The 15,965-nt window shown below is 44.6% G+C and overlaps 2 protein-coding genes across 2 annotated transcripts; both read left to right on the top strand.

Moving 5' to 3' along the window:
- Positions 1–939: 939 nt before the first annotated feature.
- On the top strand, positions 940–11,995 carry LOC117224371 (synaptic vesicle glycoprotein 2B). Its single transcript, XM_033477247.2, has 12 exons — positions 940–1,079; positions 5,298–5,774; positions 7,080–7,136; positions 7,697–7,858; positions 8,346–8,508; positions 8,601–8,722; positions 9,175–9,413; positions 9,486–9,706; positions 9,789–10,006; positions 10,200–10,359; positions 10,692–10,819; positions 11,038–11,995. Exons 2-12 carry the CDS (start codon positions 5,771–5,773, stop codon positions 11,091–11,093), a joined length of 1,530 nt encoding a protein of 509 aa, XP_033333138.1. The 5' UTR covers positions 940–1,079; positions 5,298–5,770; the 3' UTR covers positions 11,094–11,995.
- A 508-nt stretch (positions 11,996–12,503) lies between these two features.
- On the top strand, positions 12,504–15,346 carry Yod1 (Yod1 deubiquitinase). Its single transcript, XM_033477253.2, has 3 exons — positions 12,504–13,214; positions 13,452–13,768; positions 13,842–15,346. The coding sequence occupies exons 1-3, from the start codon at positions 12,818–12,820 to the stop codon at positions 14,064–14,066; spliced, it is 939 nt and encodes a 312-aa protein (XP_033333144.2). The 5' UTR covers positions 12,504–12,817; the 3' UTR covers positions 14,067–15,346.
- The last annotated feature ends 619 nt before the right edge of the window (positions 15,347–15,965 follow it).

The raw sequence follows: 15,965 nt of genomic DNA, 5'->3' as shown, positions 1-15,965 counted from the left end.
CAAGCCTCTCGCCTCGACCTCTAATCTCCGATGTTCAATCCCTGAAGCCTGAAAGGAATCATCGCGCGCGACACTGTTCATCTTCAAGTTTGACCCGACTCTTTAGGGCCGAGGACGGAGCCAGTTGGTCGAATCGAAGGTCTCCCTTTCGTCGGTGGGCTCGAGCAAGCCCGAGGATCGGTTCGTCCAACGAGGATAGACACGAGGAAGGATAGCGACGAGAGAAGACGGCGGCGTGATCGGAAAGACGTTTGACGCGACAACCCCGGTAGCAACGATCAGATCGAAGGAGAGCAACCCCACCCCTAGAGAGAAGACTAGGCGTGCGCTACAGGCAATGTTTGCCGAAGCGTGTCCCAGACATGAATCGAGACGGTGTTGCAGTGCACCGCGTAAGCGCGACAAGACCGTCGACCGAATTAGAAAGGAAGCGGAGGCATCGGTCGCGGCTCGTGCGTTTCTACATAGGTAGACGAGAAGAAAAAGCGCTTGTCTCATCGGGTAACAGCCGGCCCCTGCCTGACTGCCTGGCGACGACCAAATTAAATAGTCCTTAGCCGTGAACCGAGGGTTCTAATTAAGGTGTCCACACGGGGAGCTCGTGTCGCAATCCGTTAACCGACTTAATCGAGCCGTCGTCTCTTGTCATTGCACCCCCGTAGTCTCTGCGATTCCGGGATCGACGTGACACAACGCGACTGCTTGGCCAAAGAGAACGAAAACAAACTGGGAGAGACAGACGTAGAGAGGTAGAGAGAGAGAGAGAGAGAGAGAGAGAGAGAGAGAGAGAGAGAGAGAGAAAGAAAGAGAGAAAAAGAGAGAGAGAAAGAGAGATAAAGAGAGAGAAAGAGAAAGAGAGAGGAGGAGAGAAGGAGATAAAGAGAGACACGCGCGACATCGACACGTGCGGGGGACAAGTCGCGCCCAATTGTCAACAACTGTCAACAGCACCCCCGAAACTCTAAGGACCCGAGGATTTATGAATGATCGGGGATCGAGGCAGAATAGGTCGACCCGTCGATCCTCAACAGTCGGCCAGCAGCGACACTGAACGTCCACGCGGTAGCCAAACCGATCCGGTAAGAGAGTGTAAAAGCAAACGCCAAACACGAACACTCCGTATGCATCCGCGACGGTAGCGATCACCTCGCGATTTCTTTTACGAGTCGGCTTTCTTTTTATATTCACCTGTCCCTCCGTCGTTACAACGAGCCGCCCGCGCCCCACCTGACCGCAAACACCGTTGACATTGAAACCAGGCCGAAATAGAGCGAATTTGGAGTGCAGCCATTTCGCGGCCAGCCTCTTTGCGGATCGGACACACGGTTTCGGGGTCGCCGAGGACCCGAGAAGGGCCGCTGCGTACACGCTCGCGGCGGAATTCGGGCCCTTCGGAATTTTGGGCATCGCGTTTGGGCCGATTCGTCGGTTCGGTGGAGCGGGCACCGCGATTTTCGGTCGTCGACGGTCGTCCGACAGCCGAGCCGTCGACGCGACAGGTGACCGTCGCCGTCGTCGGACGACGGAACGAGCGCCGGGATAGCGCGGATACAATGATAATAAAAGCAACGCCATGTATGTAAACGCGCATGCTGGAGGACTGCGAGATACAAGATCGCCGATAGACCAGACACGTTGCACCGATGACGGAAATATTACGACGGCGAACGGATTTTTGGCGCGAATCCACCGGCAGCGTCTCGCACGTGCCAACTAACACAAGCCTGCGGCGAACGTCGCCGACGGTTCGGTCTTGTGGGATTATTAAATAGACGATAGTCGGAGCAATTATACGATCGCTCCGACGAGTCACCGGCTCCTCGTCTTGCTTCCCTGTTTGCAGGACGATCAGCGAATCGCGCGAACCGCGAATTTGTTTCGGCATTACTACCGTGCTCTCGGTGTCTGTCGGTGCTGTTTGCCAATTTTATAGACCGATCCGTGCAGTTCCACGACATAAACAGGCTTTCATCTGTTCCGTAGGAACGTCGCCTAGAGCTCCGATAAAGTACGCCGTTGACGTCGTCCTCCTGATTGCGTAAACCTGAACCTTGGGCTCGTCGGTCGGTTCCCGGATCGGATTGTCGATCTCGCGTCTCGAGCCGGGATCGTTGGCTGATCTGGCGCGAGGATCAGGAACCCTGGAGCGAACGAGGGATGTCGATCGTCGGCGAACGAATCCGACAATGCTTGATCTTTCGTTGGCACCGCGAGACTTCGGGCTGCGTACCTGTTGGAATAAAAAGAAACGAATCGAATGAGATACGTTAACGACCGTTGAAATGATACAGCATTAAAGCGGTTCGTCCCTCTCCGGTTTTACTTGCGCCGATCGTTTACGTAATCGCGGCGTTCCGGTATCGGCGAGAACGCGTCGCAATCCGACCGGGGATCGTTTCGCGATATTTTTATCGTTTCATCTTCGTCGCGGGTACGTGGATTCCGCGTACTAATTATAGCGTTAAAGATACGCGATGATACAGCTTAACGATCGCAGCAAGTAATGCCATTTTATTGGCCACTACCGTGATCGGGGAGACGCGATCAACCGTGCGGACATGCCTCGATCCCGATAGTAAATCGGGCACCTCTCCCGTTTTTGGGGATTTTCCTGTCTACCGATAGTGACGGAGGAATCATTCTCGTTATCGTGATCATTATCGCGTGCCGACGAAACGATTCGAGCATATTAGCGAAAGTCGTAGCTTGGCCAAAGTCGCGATCGATCAAAATTTTATGGTTCCGGATCGAGCAAAGCCCGGCCGCGCCGGTTGCTTCCAGTTTTCAGCACGCAAACAGGCCGATTAGGCGGATCCTGTGGCCGGTGACGACGGCGTTTGCTCGTCGTATCGCCGCCGGAATGCGGTGGATTATTCGATGAAATCGCTCCGACTACCGAAACCGCGGTTTTTCTTCGGGGAGAGGAGGAGGGAGAACAAAAATACGTGGAACAGACCTCGGCGAGGTCTGACTCGATCGAGGTTAGGGTTAAATTTGGGTTAAATTAACAGGAGCGCGGAGGCAACGTTTGCCGTCAAACAGCGCCTGCCTCGGGAAACAACGATGCTCGAGGTTGATGCTGCCGTCGCGATAAACATGTTTGCGCACTCGGACGGTTCGGTACTCTAGTTCTAGCCTGGTCTCGGCTGGATTATCGTCGACCTTGACGACTGTCACGGGTATGTACCATTCGAGTGCGCGGCGCGATAATAAAGATACTCGACGTAGATCACCGTCGAAAATCGAGAAAACGCACCTCGAGCCTCGAACGAAATTTGGCGAATTCTTTCGATAAGGTCGCGCCGTTTCCGAATCTCTGGAGATCCAGCCACGTGGAAGGATTTACAGCGTACAGGGATCTAAGCACGTGTCCAACGAAAACACGGCGACGATAATACGATCGTAAATAAGTATTACGGAGGCGATAGGATCGCGGTCGATAATATCGCCGATCGATATTTCTGTATATTTTCGGTGGGGGATGATCGCTAATTTTTGGCAAAACATGTACCGGGGACCGGAAATGACGGTGCACTCGCAGATTCCGTCGGCATTCGATCGGGTTCTTCATCGGCCGCGTGTCAATTGCGATGATCGTCGAAACAAGAGAAAACTCTAACACGCAAGACCTCGCGTAGGATCGTGCCGGATCGTTCCTTGGAGGCTCGAGTCTGTTGATTCTTGCTCTCAGCATTTAACCAGTTAGCTGTGGCGCCTCCTTTTCAGAGCGCGCACCTATATATGTGCGAGAATCAAGCGACGAGTATATTCGTCGGACACAGAGTAAGCGTCGCTGTTAAATTATTGGATAAAAAAGACAGTTCTATTTTATAAAATTTAATATATCACATACTTTGATGTTAGCTACTTGATAAGACGCGAAATACTGCCGCTTCTCCGTGACGACTATACTCGTCGGACACAGTTAGCTGGTTAATTCTTGCTCTCCGCGTTTAATTACGGCGTTCGGGCGTGCTTTAACTTGAACAGAAAGGTGTACGCCGGTGTGCGCCGATGATATATTGCCAGGACAAATACATCAACTTCCAGTTGACGAGCAAACTAGGTAGCAGCACGAGGTCGCGATGACGACACGTCAATGACGATTTCAACGGTCGTAAATAATCGTGGGATCTCGACGATGACGTGGATGAACGGATGGTTCCGTTGGAGAACCTCTTCCTAGTCGCGGGGCCCCGGGCGATCAAAGTCTTTCGACGACTCCGCCGAAGTCGCATGTTGTCCGCCGGATTGTCTTCGGTCTGGCAAACACGCGCAGACGTTAGATCTCGGAACGCGCGATCATCCTCGGATCCTCGACTAAATCTTTCCGAGAAGACACGTACACGGAACGCGCGCGAGCATCGATGCTCCTCTTTCAAGGATAATAACTTCGACTTGGTTTAAAGCGCGTCGATGCCAACAAGCTCGAAATCCCCTGTTTCTTCCATTGTTAGTAGGTCGACAAACACGGGAGATAAAGTTGCTTGATATCTTTCAAAACGACGGTCGACGCAGTCGGGACACGGGCAAACAGTTTTCGCGTATTTTATTCAAAACGTAATTCCGAGAGCAATAAAAAATCCCGTGACAGCAGCTCCAACGGTGTGTTATCGTGCGGGGAAGAGAAGCATGGGGTGGCATAAGCGCCTCACCTCGCCTCGCGTCGCGACGACCGAGCGAGCTGCTGTTCCTACGAACGTCTCTGCAAAGCGTTTCTGCGATAGAACCCAACGAGAGAGGAGTCTATTGAACGATCGACTGTAACGATAATCGCGATTACAATGCTCGTGACACCCGAGTCCTTATCCCGAGTGTACGCCGAGTTCCCATTTATCGAAGAAGGCGTAGTCCCTTTTTTCCGCTTTCACGTTTCAGAAATCGCTGGATGCGCCGATTTCGAAATTCGATTGATTTGATCTTCGTAGCGAAAGAATGTTTGAAAAGGCTGCTCCTATTCCGCAGTATCATCCGCAAAACCAGCTGCTCCGGGAGCGAGAGACCGTGCTCGCTTCGGTGTGCTCGCGCCGAGAAAAGTCCGCAGAAATCGTATCGCGACTTCTATCCGCGAGAAGCTTTCGTAAAAGTACCTTGTCCCTCGTGCGATTAAAAAGGAAAACACGATGACACATGCATAGAAGATCCCCGGTAGGTTCCGAGATAGTCCCAAGGACAGTTGCGTTACAGTCGCATCAGGGGAGAGAAAGAAAGGAAGGGGATTATATCTTATCTATCGGGCACCCGACGAGCTACCGAAAAACAGTAGATATGTTAAAGCATCATCAATTTCTGATCAGTTGCACGCTGGGCACCGATCGTTAACGGATCATCCGTCGAGGGGAATCGTTGGCGAGGATCTACGAGCAGCACTGATCCAGAGAATCCAGCTGTAGCGGAGGCCGGGCCGCCGAGAATTATCCGAGAGAGCGAGAGAGAAGAGCGGGAACGGTCTAATTGAACGGCAGAGGAGCGAAACGAAACAAATCGAAGCGAAGGGGAGAGGCGGGAAGAGATCCTCGGTGGCAAAAATCGTCGAATTCGCTCGGGCGATAAAGACGGCGATCAAATACCACCGAGTGTTCACCAATGAGCGTGGGGTGCAGTGGTTGCAAACAAGCAGAAAACCGTGGAACGCGCACAAGAAACAGACAGTGCAGCGGTTCGCAGACCGGGGTCCTCCTCCAGGTGCCCGGCTTTTCATCGACGTCACCTGACCCAATCGACAAACGTCCGGAGACCAAATACCTACGCAACGTAACCACCGTACACCATGGGTAAGCGTCCGGGATTATCCTCTCAATGCGACCATAAGTTTGCCCGGTGACCGGTGAGGGAGGGGCCTCGTGTAATCCGTTGAAATAAGGATGATTTTCGGTCATTTTTTGCAAAACTGTTCACGATACTTTTCGTCACTTTCCGTACACGTTCTTCGACGTCTCAAGATGCATAGGTTTTTCTGCCGTTGCATTTTGTCGACGTTTTTCTGATATAATGAAGCTTGTTCTTCGTGAACCTCCCGGTCGACGGCGTAAGGTCTGGCATTTTTTTCCTCCGATGTAGAACTAAAAATGAAATGTTTTACGTTATAAAAAGATTGCCGAAAATCATTCTTCTTTGGTGGTTTACATGAACCATCCTCTGGAAGGGGCCATTCTTATTAACCCTTTGAGAACAACGACATCCAGCTGCCGATTTTTCTTTACACATAGAAGCGTTGCTGTATTGTGTTACAGACGTTACCATAATCGGATGATCATTTAGACTGTTTGATATTTCTCACTTCCGGTAATATAAGCACCTTGTTCACGACCTTGCACTTTAGGTAAAAATGGTCAACTTGATTTCATACTGAGATCACAGTACATAGCATAATGATCAGAGAATTCATAATTTTCGTTTCGCATGAATACTCAATTGTTTGAATATTTTGCAAACAAGGTACACCGCGTTTTTAATATGAAATAATTTAACCATGACGTCAGCAGCGGAAAAGCGATTGATGGTAAACGTATTAAATTTTTGGAAAATCGGCATGATGCGAGATAACAGTCACACGCAATTGCCTGCAGAAAGATCGCTATAGTTTATCTATTTCCTAATGCACCGTTCGATTTGTTTACTGAAACAAAGCAGAACGTTGAAATAATTATCTCTAAAGGATAATATACGCGTGTACACGGAACACGAAAAGTGTTTGTGCTGAAGATAAACGATGAACAACGATAAAAGTAGAATACTCGACGCGGGCCCGACTCGGGCCTTAGCGAGCTTGCAATTAGACATCGTTATTTACTCGGATTCCAACGTCGTCCTTCGGTTATTTTCAGCCCGACGATTAATCCGATAGCGAACACCGATTGTTTTGTTCGATACTAGCCCCGAGATCGCCGATAAATGAGCCGATCAGTATTAAAACTTTAATCGAAATTCATCTTTCGATGAAACGTTCGATGCCCGATGCTCGTCTACTTTTCTTTTTCGAACATCGCGTCGAAGAAGAATCTTCGGAAAGAAACAAATCAACGATTTTTAAATCAACGAGATTGGCTCGGATTGATGGAACGATCTTCTCCCGACAGGTCTCGACTTCTTGGCAGACGGAGGTGCCGATTTCGAGCATGCAATCACCGTAACAGGTGAGTCACAGGCTTATACGCCTTAATTGCAGATTAATGGAACTCAAGATAACCAGGAGATCTTTATCGCGTTATCGAAAGTCGTTTAGAAGAGCTGTCGAAAGCTTTTATCTCGAGCGACCGTGTCGAATCAAACGAAAACAAACGGAAGTGTCCCGAACAGTTTTCTATTTCCCGACACTCTCGAGACGTAATCGCTAATTATTTGCACATCGCTCGCTCGAATAGTCCGATACGATCAACGACAAGTCCACGATCATCTTTGCCAAAATCTTAACTTTCATAGCGCCAACTTTCATTACCACCGTAAGCAAGTATTTTCGGTCGCTGGATTTGTAGACATTTTGTAACGGGATTCGTAATTTCATTGCTGCCTCATCATTTCATGACGGTTCCGGTTCGAATTGTACCGGCGGAGATAAAAGATAACGGCCATGGTAAACCAGTAGCTCAAGTTCAAGTGCAACAACTAAGCACGACTACTAGCGAAGCAATCTGAATTAAAAGATTCTCACCCGTTGAAACAATGGATGCACAGAAAATCGTTCGATTTCCGCCAGGATTCGGGAAGTTCCATTACATGCTGCTGGCGATATGCGGCTTAATCTACATGGACACCGCGATCGGAGTCACTATACTCTCGTTCGTGTTGCCGGCTGCTCAGTGCGATCTGGAGATGGACTCCACCTCCAAAGGCTGGTTGACTGCGTCCCCCATGTTGGGTAAGCTACGGAAATTATAAAGCGATCAGTCGAAATTCAACCGCATGCTCCAAAATATTTTTTCGCAGACTAATATTTAAAGATACGATCGAGCAAGACTAATAATAGAAACACCCTAAAAATCAACCCCGAGATGGTAGTGTTAGATTCGCTTAAATAATAACACTAAAAAATATCGAATAGATAAAATACAATGCTAGAAGGGATTTTACGAAGAGTGTTCGACCGACTCTGGCTTCTGAGATCTTTGTAGAGATCGTCCGACTAATTTCACGGCTTTCCACTGGAAGCAGTGACCGCGATACTATGCGCTCGAAATTCCTTTTACCTTTACCAATACGTAGATGCATTTTAGAATGATTTTCCGGTTCAAGAACGAAACGTTCATGGTTTTCTGTGCGTATAAAATCTCGTTTGGCATTGTTGGCTCATGCAAGCGTACGAACAAGTGGACGTTTCTTTCACTTTATTTTCTAAATTTCTGCAGGAATGGTGATCGGATCCTACATATGGGGGTGCCTGGCTGACACGAAGGGCCGCAAAGTCGTGTTAATCGCCACATTGCTGATGGACGGTATCGTCGGCGTCGTATCATCGTTCGTCCAGTATTTTTGGGTGTTCTTGTTGTTCCGTTTCTTCAACGGGTTCGCGTAAGTACACCCCTTCTGCCGTCTCTTCTTCATTCTTCTTTCTTTTTTCTTTTTCTTTTGTTTCTACTTCTATTTTTATTTTATACACACAGCGTTACGGGAGCTATGGGAATTTGTTTTCCGTATTTAGGGGAGTTCCAGCCAACAAAGTATCGCGAAAGATGTCTTTGTTGGATGGAAATGTTCTGGACCGTCGGTGTTATAGTATTGCCACGTGAGTATCAGTCGTTTTATCTATTCGCCGCGCATCGCTCGCGCGAGCATTGAAATCACCGGAACGGTGACGTACGCGTTTTACAAAGTAGAGTTCTAACCAACAATGACAGTTGGTTCTCTACAAAACAGGCCTATAAAGTCATAAAGATAACGACGATTACGAGAAATCTTGATTCTATAATTTCCGTTTCATTAAATAAATTAGTCGGACCTTGAGATATGTTTGCGACAACTTCTCCGAAGTTTCAAACAATTAACACTGAATCTACCGTGCCGATTAAGAAGACCGGATCTCAACTTTTTTTTCTGAAAGCTTTTATAAAAAACAATCAAATGAATGTCTTAACTGAATCGAGTCTTGTCATCCCTCTGAAGCAAAACACGTCGGTCACTTTTAGCGCGGTAGATTTAGCGTCGGCGTTTAAATTCAACTTCTGTTTCTCAACGCAGTGATCGCATGGCTGATCATACCGATGGACTTCATGTACGTCTCGGACGTATTCTACTTCAAGTCATGGAATCTCTTTGTAGCGCTGTGCGCGTTACCTTCGCTGATGTTGGGCCTCTGGTTGTTCGCGTTTCCAGAGAGCCCGAAGTTCCTCCTTGAGTGCGGAGAAACGGAGGCTGCCCTTGAGGTCTTCAAGTGGATTTATTCGCAGAATACCGGGCAGGATCCCGACACATATCCGGTAACTGAGAAAAACAGGAAAATCTATGAAAACTGTTAGGATAGAAACGAAAGTTTTCGTCTGGTTTCGCAGGTGAAGTGTTTGCAAGAGAAGAACAAAGACAAGAGCACGAGGTCGTTGAAGCTACACAAGAGAAAGGACTTGAAGGTCCTGCTGAAGGAAGTCAAAGACCTCACGGCTGCTCTGTGCAAGTCGCCTTACCTTCGCAACACGCTGCTGGCCTGCGGTATTCAGTTTGGCCTGACCAGCAGCTACTATACCCTCATGGTCTGGTTCCCCGAATTATTCACCAGGTATCCGAGTCCTAAAATCAAGAAATTAGGAAAACTTTGGTTCTCAGAGTTCAGCTATGAATTTTAAAATTTAAACTTCCAGGTTCGAGCAGTTCGAGCACCAAAATCCTAACGAGACCACGTCGGTGTGCATAGTATCGGCGATATCGGACAACGCGACCAACGTTGATCCTTTCGGATGCGAAACCGTAATCGCATCCTCGGTCTATCTGCACACGGTGTACATCGGAATCGCCTGCATTCCAGGATCCATTATCCTTCCTCTGTTTGTGCACAAACTCGGTGCTAAATTCTTCCTCAGTAAGTACTTACAAACAGTCCCCATATCTGCAAAATAAGATCCTCTAAGTCCTAGACCTCGGTTAAAATCGATGAAAATCTATGAAAATTCCTACATTCAAAAAAAGAAGAAAGGAATGATAGCCGAACATAGAGGTCCTATCATATTTTTAATTGTGCTTGGTATGCTCGCAACAAAAATCTTTGTTTCCAGTCATGTCCTTGCTGGTTTCGGGGGCAGTTACAGTGGCCTTCTACTACGTGGTGGACTCGACACAAAACCTGGTACTGTCCTGTGTATTCGAGGCTCTGACGTCTCTCGGTATCTCGTTGGTGTATTGCGTAATCGTCGACATGTTCCCGACGAATCTCAGGTAAGCAGGGGCATTACATTGTGACTTATTTATTGAAGAGGGAGAACGGGTAAACAGACGGAGATGCTCTATTTACGCCTGGTCACGCAATTAAATTATCCGCGATGATGATTAGCGTTTTGTTATTCAACTCCGAGTCACGCTTCAAACAACGGGATAGCTTACGTGTCGGTAAAACATTCGATACCTGCAAAAAAAAAGATCAGACTTTGTTATTTATAAATACGAACATAGCGTCCAAACAATGTATGATCCATTGGAACGCAAGGAAAAAGTTAAAAACAGTTGTTTAATCGGAGATACGAGAAGAATGTATACGATTCAATTTTCAGAGTAATGGCCGCAGCGTTGTCTTTAACAATGGGTCGATTAGGTGCCTTGGTGGGCAATCTGGTGTTTGGTTACCTGATCGACTTGGCCTGCGTGGTTCCTATAATTTTATTTGCGGCATTTTTATTCAGTAAGTACTCCAAATACTGTACAATACCTAAGCGATAACCAACGAGCGTTTGAAATAACGGCAATTAACTCCTCTGCGGATCGCGTATGATTCCCCTGCGTTGATTGGCTGGCTAACTGCCAATCGCTGAACAGCGCCCAAAATGGCGGGAAGTAATTGCCGTTATCTGGCCGTGCAAACTCTAACCGCACACCCGATTGATCTTTATCATCTTTCAGTATGCGGATTCATGTCGTTCCTGTTGCCGAAGACCGGTAAAGAGACGCTCGACTAATAAAAAATCCCGGTCATCTCCTGGTGAGAATCGACTAAACAATTATGATATATAATTTATATATTTATCGAAAGTGGACCGAGAAACAGGAAATGATTCGGTCTCTTCCGATCCGCCTGGAACGTGAAGCCAGCTTGAAAGAAGCGTTTTGATACTTGGAGACGTTTAACCTGTTAACCGAGCGCATCGCCTTTCTAATTGACAAAACGAAAAAAGAAATGATAATAAATAAATCGGTATCGAATGCCTTGGCCCGGTTAACGGGTTACAATAAAGGCTAGGAAACTTCCCTGCAAAGTCTGTTCCCCACTTCCGATTGCTTCTGTAAATTGCGCGCAGGCACGTAATGTAATTTATTCGCGGACTTGATTCCCCCGGAATTCTGTTCGTTCTCATTCTACTTCTGTAAATCATGCGAGAAACATTTTATTCCGGAGCGTTGTAAATAACTTCCGCTGTAAGCGGGAAGCGTAGGCCAAGGAATACCAATGATAATTACTAATTAGACTGTGTGTATGTTTGCACCTAGACTGTGAGTTCTATGCATTTACAGCATACCTCGAAAAAAAAAAAAAACACTTCGGTGAGATTTCGTGTGAAGTTTCACGAAGAAAATAAGTGATTTTTTTGAAGTTCGTCCATCGAAACTTCTTGAATATTCGTGTACATTTATCGAGAAAAACGGGCGGAAGTTATTTGTGACTACAATAGATTTGTAATTGATATACTTGAGGAAATCCAACATTTTGTACGTTCGAAATGAACGCAACCCGAATTACAATAACGCTCATCTTATATCCTAGTAGCATTTCTGCTATTTGATGGATGTTCGTTTGTCTAAGAAATATGTCAGACAACGGATACCACTCACAATTATAATAAATTCCTGCTGTCACTATAAATCTATTTAATATTTACCTACATAACGCGAAACGTTATCTATGTATATCGCAGAGGATTCCCGAAACTTTGGTGTTACCTGGTGCGCATGCGCATCTAAATTTGAACACCATGAACGTAAGTTTCTCTAGAACTACCGTCATGTGTCTACAGTCCGTGATTTGTACCGACTTTACCTACAGAGAAACCAACATCATTTACCAAGCATGCTTGGTGAGTGATTGACTTATACGATTTAAATTATTTATATTAAATTGGCCATATAAAAAAGAAGATTTCTCAACGCTACGAACTACTAATGTAACGCTTACAGTTTATTTATTCGTAGACCGTCGGGATCATCGAATTTGGATCTGTGAAAACTAGTGATATAACCTACTACCTCAGACGAGGTACAGATCTCGGCTATACATCGTCTGTACTGTGAGTTTCGTTTCATCTGTGGTGATTAGTGATGATAGTTCATGGTACATATCGGGAATATTAAAACGTGAAATGTAACTAGAACGTGGGCATCCTAACCGCAACAAAATCCGTCGATAGCGCAGATTGCTGTGTTCAGTTACGTATTAAAATACAATGATGAAGAATGATGAATAGGAAAAGATAGTCGGTATCAACAGTATCCGAGAACGCGAGTACGTGATGGATTACGTGTGATCGGAGGTTCTCTCTGTTCGTGATATGATAATCGTCCAGAAGACGAGGAAAATTGGCTCGTGGTGCTGTTCTAACAGCTGATCAACGGAGAGAGGCAAGAGAGTCAGAATCGTGGGGAAAAATTAAGTCGTTCTGGTTGTGACTCGGGTGTCCGCGGCGAAACGATGGCTGGATTTGTGTTGAGGGTCAAAACGAAATCAGGTCAGAAGGTCGTGAATGGGTTAGTGCCCCAGGACAAGGTATCCGAATTGAAATCGAAGCTGGCCGAAATCACGGGCATAGCAGTCGATGCGCTCCACGTTCTCGGTGGTTTTCCACCGAAAGCGATCAATCTGAACGACGAGTCGACGACGATCGAGAAGAGCGGCATCGTCTCGGGGGACACTCTGATCGTCGAGGAAAAGCCCGCCCAGTTCAACGGTGAACGAAACTCCGACGAGATCGGTCGATCTCACATCGTCAACGACGAGAGTTTCGTCAATACGCCCGGTGTTTTGATGAAAAAAGACGTGCCTGCCGATAACTCCTGCTTGTTTACCAGCGTCGGATATGTTCTTAATGGTACATATCGTTATGTAAATCATACTATTCCTGACCAGACTTGGCTATTGATGCTTACGATTCACAATAACTCATTGTGAAAAATTGCGATTGATGTATGCTATTACTCCATTAATTGTTTATCGCATTGAATGTTGGCCAACTCTGTTCGTGAGTGACACAAAGAATAAATTTGTTGTACATCATATTTGTACGGAGACACTTTACGCACCTTTTAATCTTATAGCATACTTTTAGGTAAGGTTGATCCCAGTTGTGCTAGTTTTATGAGGGAAATCATAGCAAATGCTGTGGCAGCGGACCCAGAGGAATATTCGGAAGCCTTCTTAGGTAGACCAAATCTTGAATATTGTAAGTGGATTTTGAAGCCGGATTCTTGGGGAGGAGCTATAGAATTATCGATACTGTCGAAATTCTACGGTCTGGAAATAGCTGTAATCGATAGTATCAATGCGATTATCAACCGGTTTGGAGAAGATCAACATTATGCTCAAAGAGTGTTTTTAATATTCGACGGAATTCATTATGATCCCTTGTATTTGGAACCATTAGATGTAAGTGTTACATTATTGTACGACCAATATATTATAATGTATGAAGGAATATTCTTCTATTTGTTGTGTTTAGTTGCAGGGTGGTAGTATACAAACGATTTTTCCCACAGAAGATAAAAGGATATTATTAGAGGCTGCAGAATTAGCGAGAGAAGCGAAATCTAGTCGTCAATTCACGGACGTTCAAAAATTCACTCTAATATGCAATGATTGCAAAGTTAAATTAAACGGACAAACAGCCGCTCAACAACACGCAATAGAAACTGGGCATATGAATTTCGGAGAAGTAGCGGCATAGCAAAATAAATCTGTCCTTTGCCAATTATCATTTACTTTAGACCAGATAACTGATTGAGAATCCTATTAAATCCGAGTCTCGTGCAGAATTTTCTTCTAAAACGAGGCTTGCAAGGAAACTGGCTATTTGATACAAATGTTATTGTTAACAGTAAATAAGTAGTGCACTATGAGGATTGTTTAGACAATTAATCCACACAGGTTTTTAATTTTGACTAAAGATTTAGGATTCTTTGATTAAATTTTTCTTCAGACAATTACGAGTGTATTGTTAATGCATACATTTGAATCCAGAAGTCCACAAAATTACTTTTTATATATATGTTAAAGATTTTCTAAGAATTCTTGTTATATAATTGATCACGGTTTATATGATTATGTTGATTATAGGTTGATTAGGTTTATAACCAGTTCGTAAGTTATGCCCTCTTTAGCGAGATTAAGAATCTGTGATACTTGGTTGAATTTGCCTAAACGGAATTCATAGCCATGACTGGCAGAGAATGTGTTCCATGCCATATATAAGTAAATCTTAAGAGAAAGATGCGTATCGCGAAGCGAAATCAGGTTTAATTAGTTTCGCTTTTAACGAGCAAATCGATTTAGCACTGTTAATAGTAAATTTTATATCGATAAACGACTGTTCACAAAGGAGAAGATAGAACAAAAAAAGATGAATTACTAGTAATACAAGTAACATAACACTTTTATCAATAAAATCATGTTACTCATTGAATATTGCAGAGTGTTGTCTTAAAAGTTTGATCTCTATGCTATGATAGTTTAATTTATGGTCCAAATATGTATATGATAGAAATTAAACGGTAAAAGTGTATAATTAAATAAAAATTAACAACTAAACCTTTATTATATACATATGTAACATTAGGATATCGTAATTATTTTGTTATCGAGATTTTTACTTGATTCAACAAGCACTAGATACATATAAGAGTTCCAGATGAAGGAACGATCAACAAGATTTTTGTAATAAAGAATAATATTTATTAGAAGTACATCAATCTAATGGAAGTCTTTTTTATGTGCAAAGATGTAGCTGATAGCGTCATCGTAATCCACACAAAGAATAAGAAACAGTGCAATTGTTGGTAAGGAAAATCATTGCGAATTTATTAGATCTGAGTAAAGGGATTTGCAATTGTTCGTTACTCAGGAACTACTAATAATAGAGATTTACATACTTATATTTGTATGGCAGTATAGTGCATTTTGTAAGCTCCAGCCTTTCGACAAAGCGAAATAAACAAGCTATTTACATTATATGACGTTTTACTTACGCGTCTTGATGTCGAAGGAGCCAATATCGCAAATAATTAGTGCAACATTGTTCGCGTTATGTATAATGTGTAAACAACATTTAGTAGACAAACTTAATGGTCGCTAGAACTAAAGACACAAGCTTTTTTACATAAAGATAAAGAGATTTTTTAAAGTTAAACCGTTAAACGTAGCAGGAATGCGAGACTCGCTTCCAACGCGCGACATTTAAATTTGTACAAATTATCTAACTGTATCGACGGTATAGATGGCGTACCGTTATCGAAACCCAAAGCGTTCTCATAGAGGCGAAACTTTGATGGTATTCAAAATTTCCAATACGCATGCGCATGCAAGTATTTATATATAAAATGATCAAAAACAGATATAAATTGCATCTGAAGTGTACAAGAACATTCGGAAATACATGCGATACGATCAAAGTAGTTCTAAAATTTAATAAAATATAAGCTATTATATAAAATATAAGATATTTAATAAAATTTTATAAGCTTGTTGAACATCGTCATTTACCATAGTCATCTTCAAATATTGCTGCGCTTTCTAACGCTTCGCATTCTCGCCACCGTTGCGACAGTTTTCTATCTAGTGTAATACTGTA

This window comes from Megalopta genalis, chromosome 13, assembly GCF_051020955.1.
Source record: "Megalopta genalis isolate 19385.01 chromosome 13, iyMegGena1_principal, whole genome shotgun sequence".
In the NCBI taxonomy this organism is placed as follows: domain Eukaryota; kingdom Metazoa; phylum Arthropoda; class Insecta; order Hymenoptera; family Halictidae; genus Megalopta; species Megalopta genalis.
This window is presented reverse-complemented; position numbering and strand designations above follow the sequence as displayed.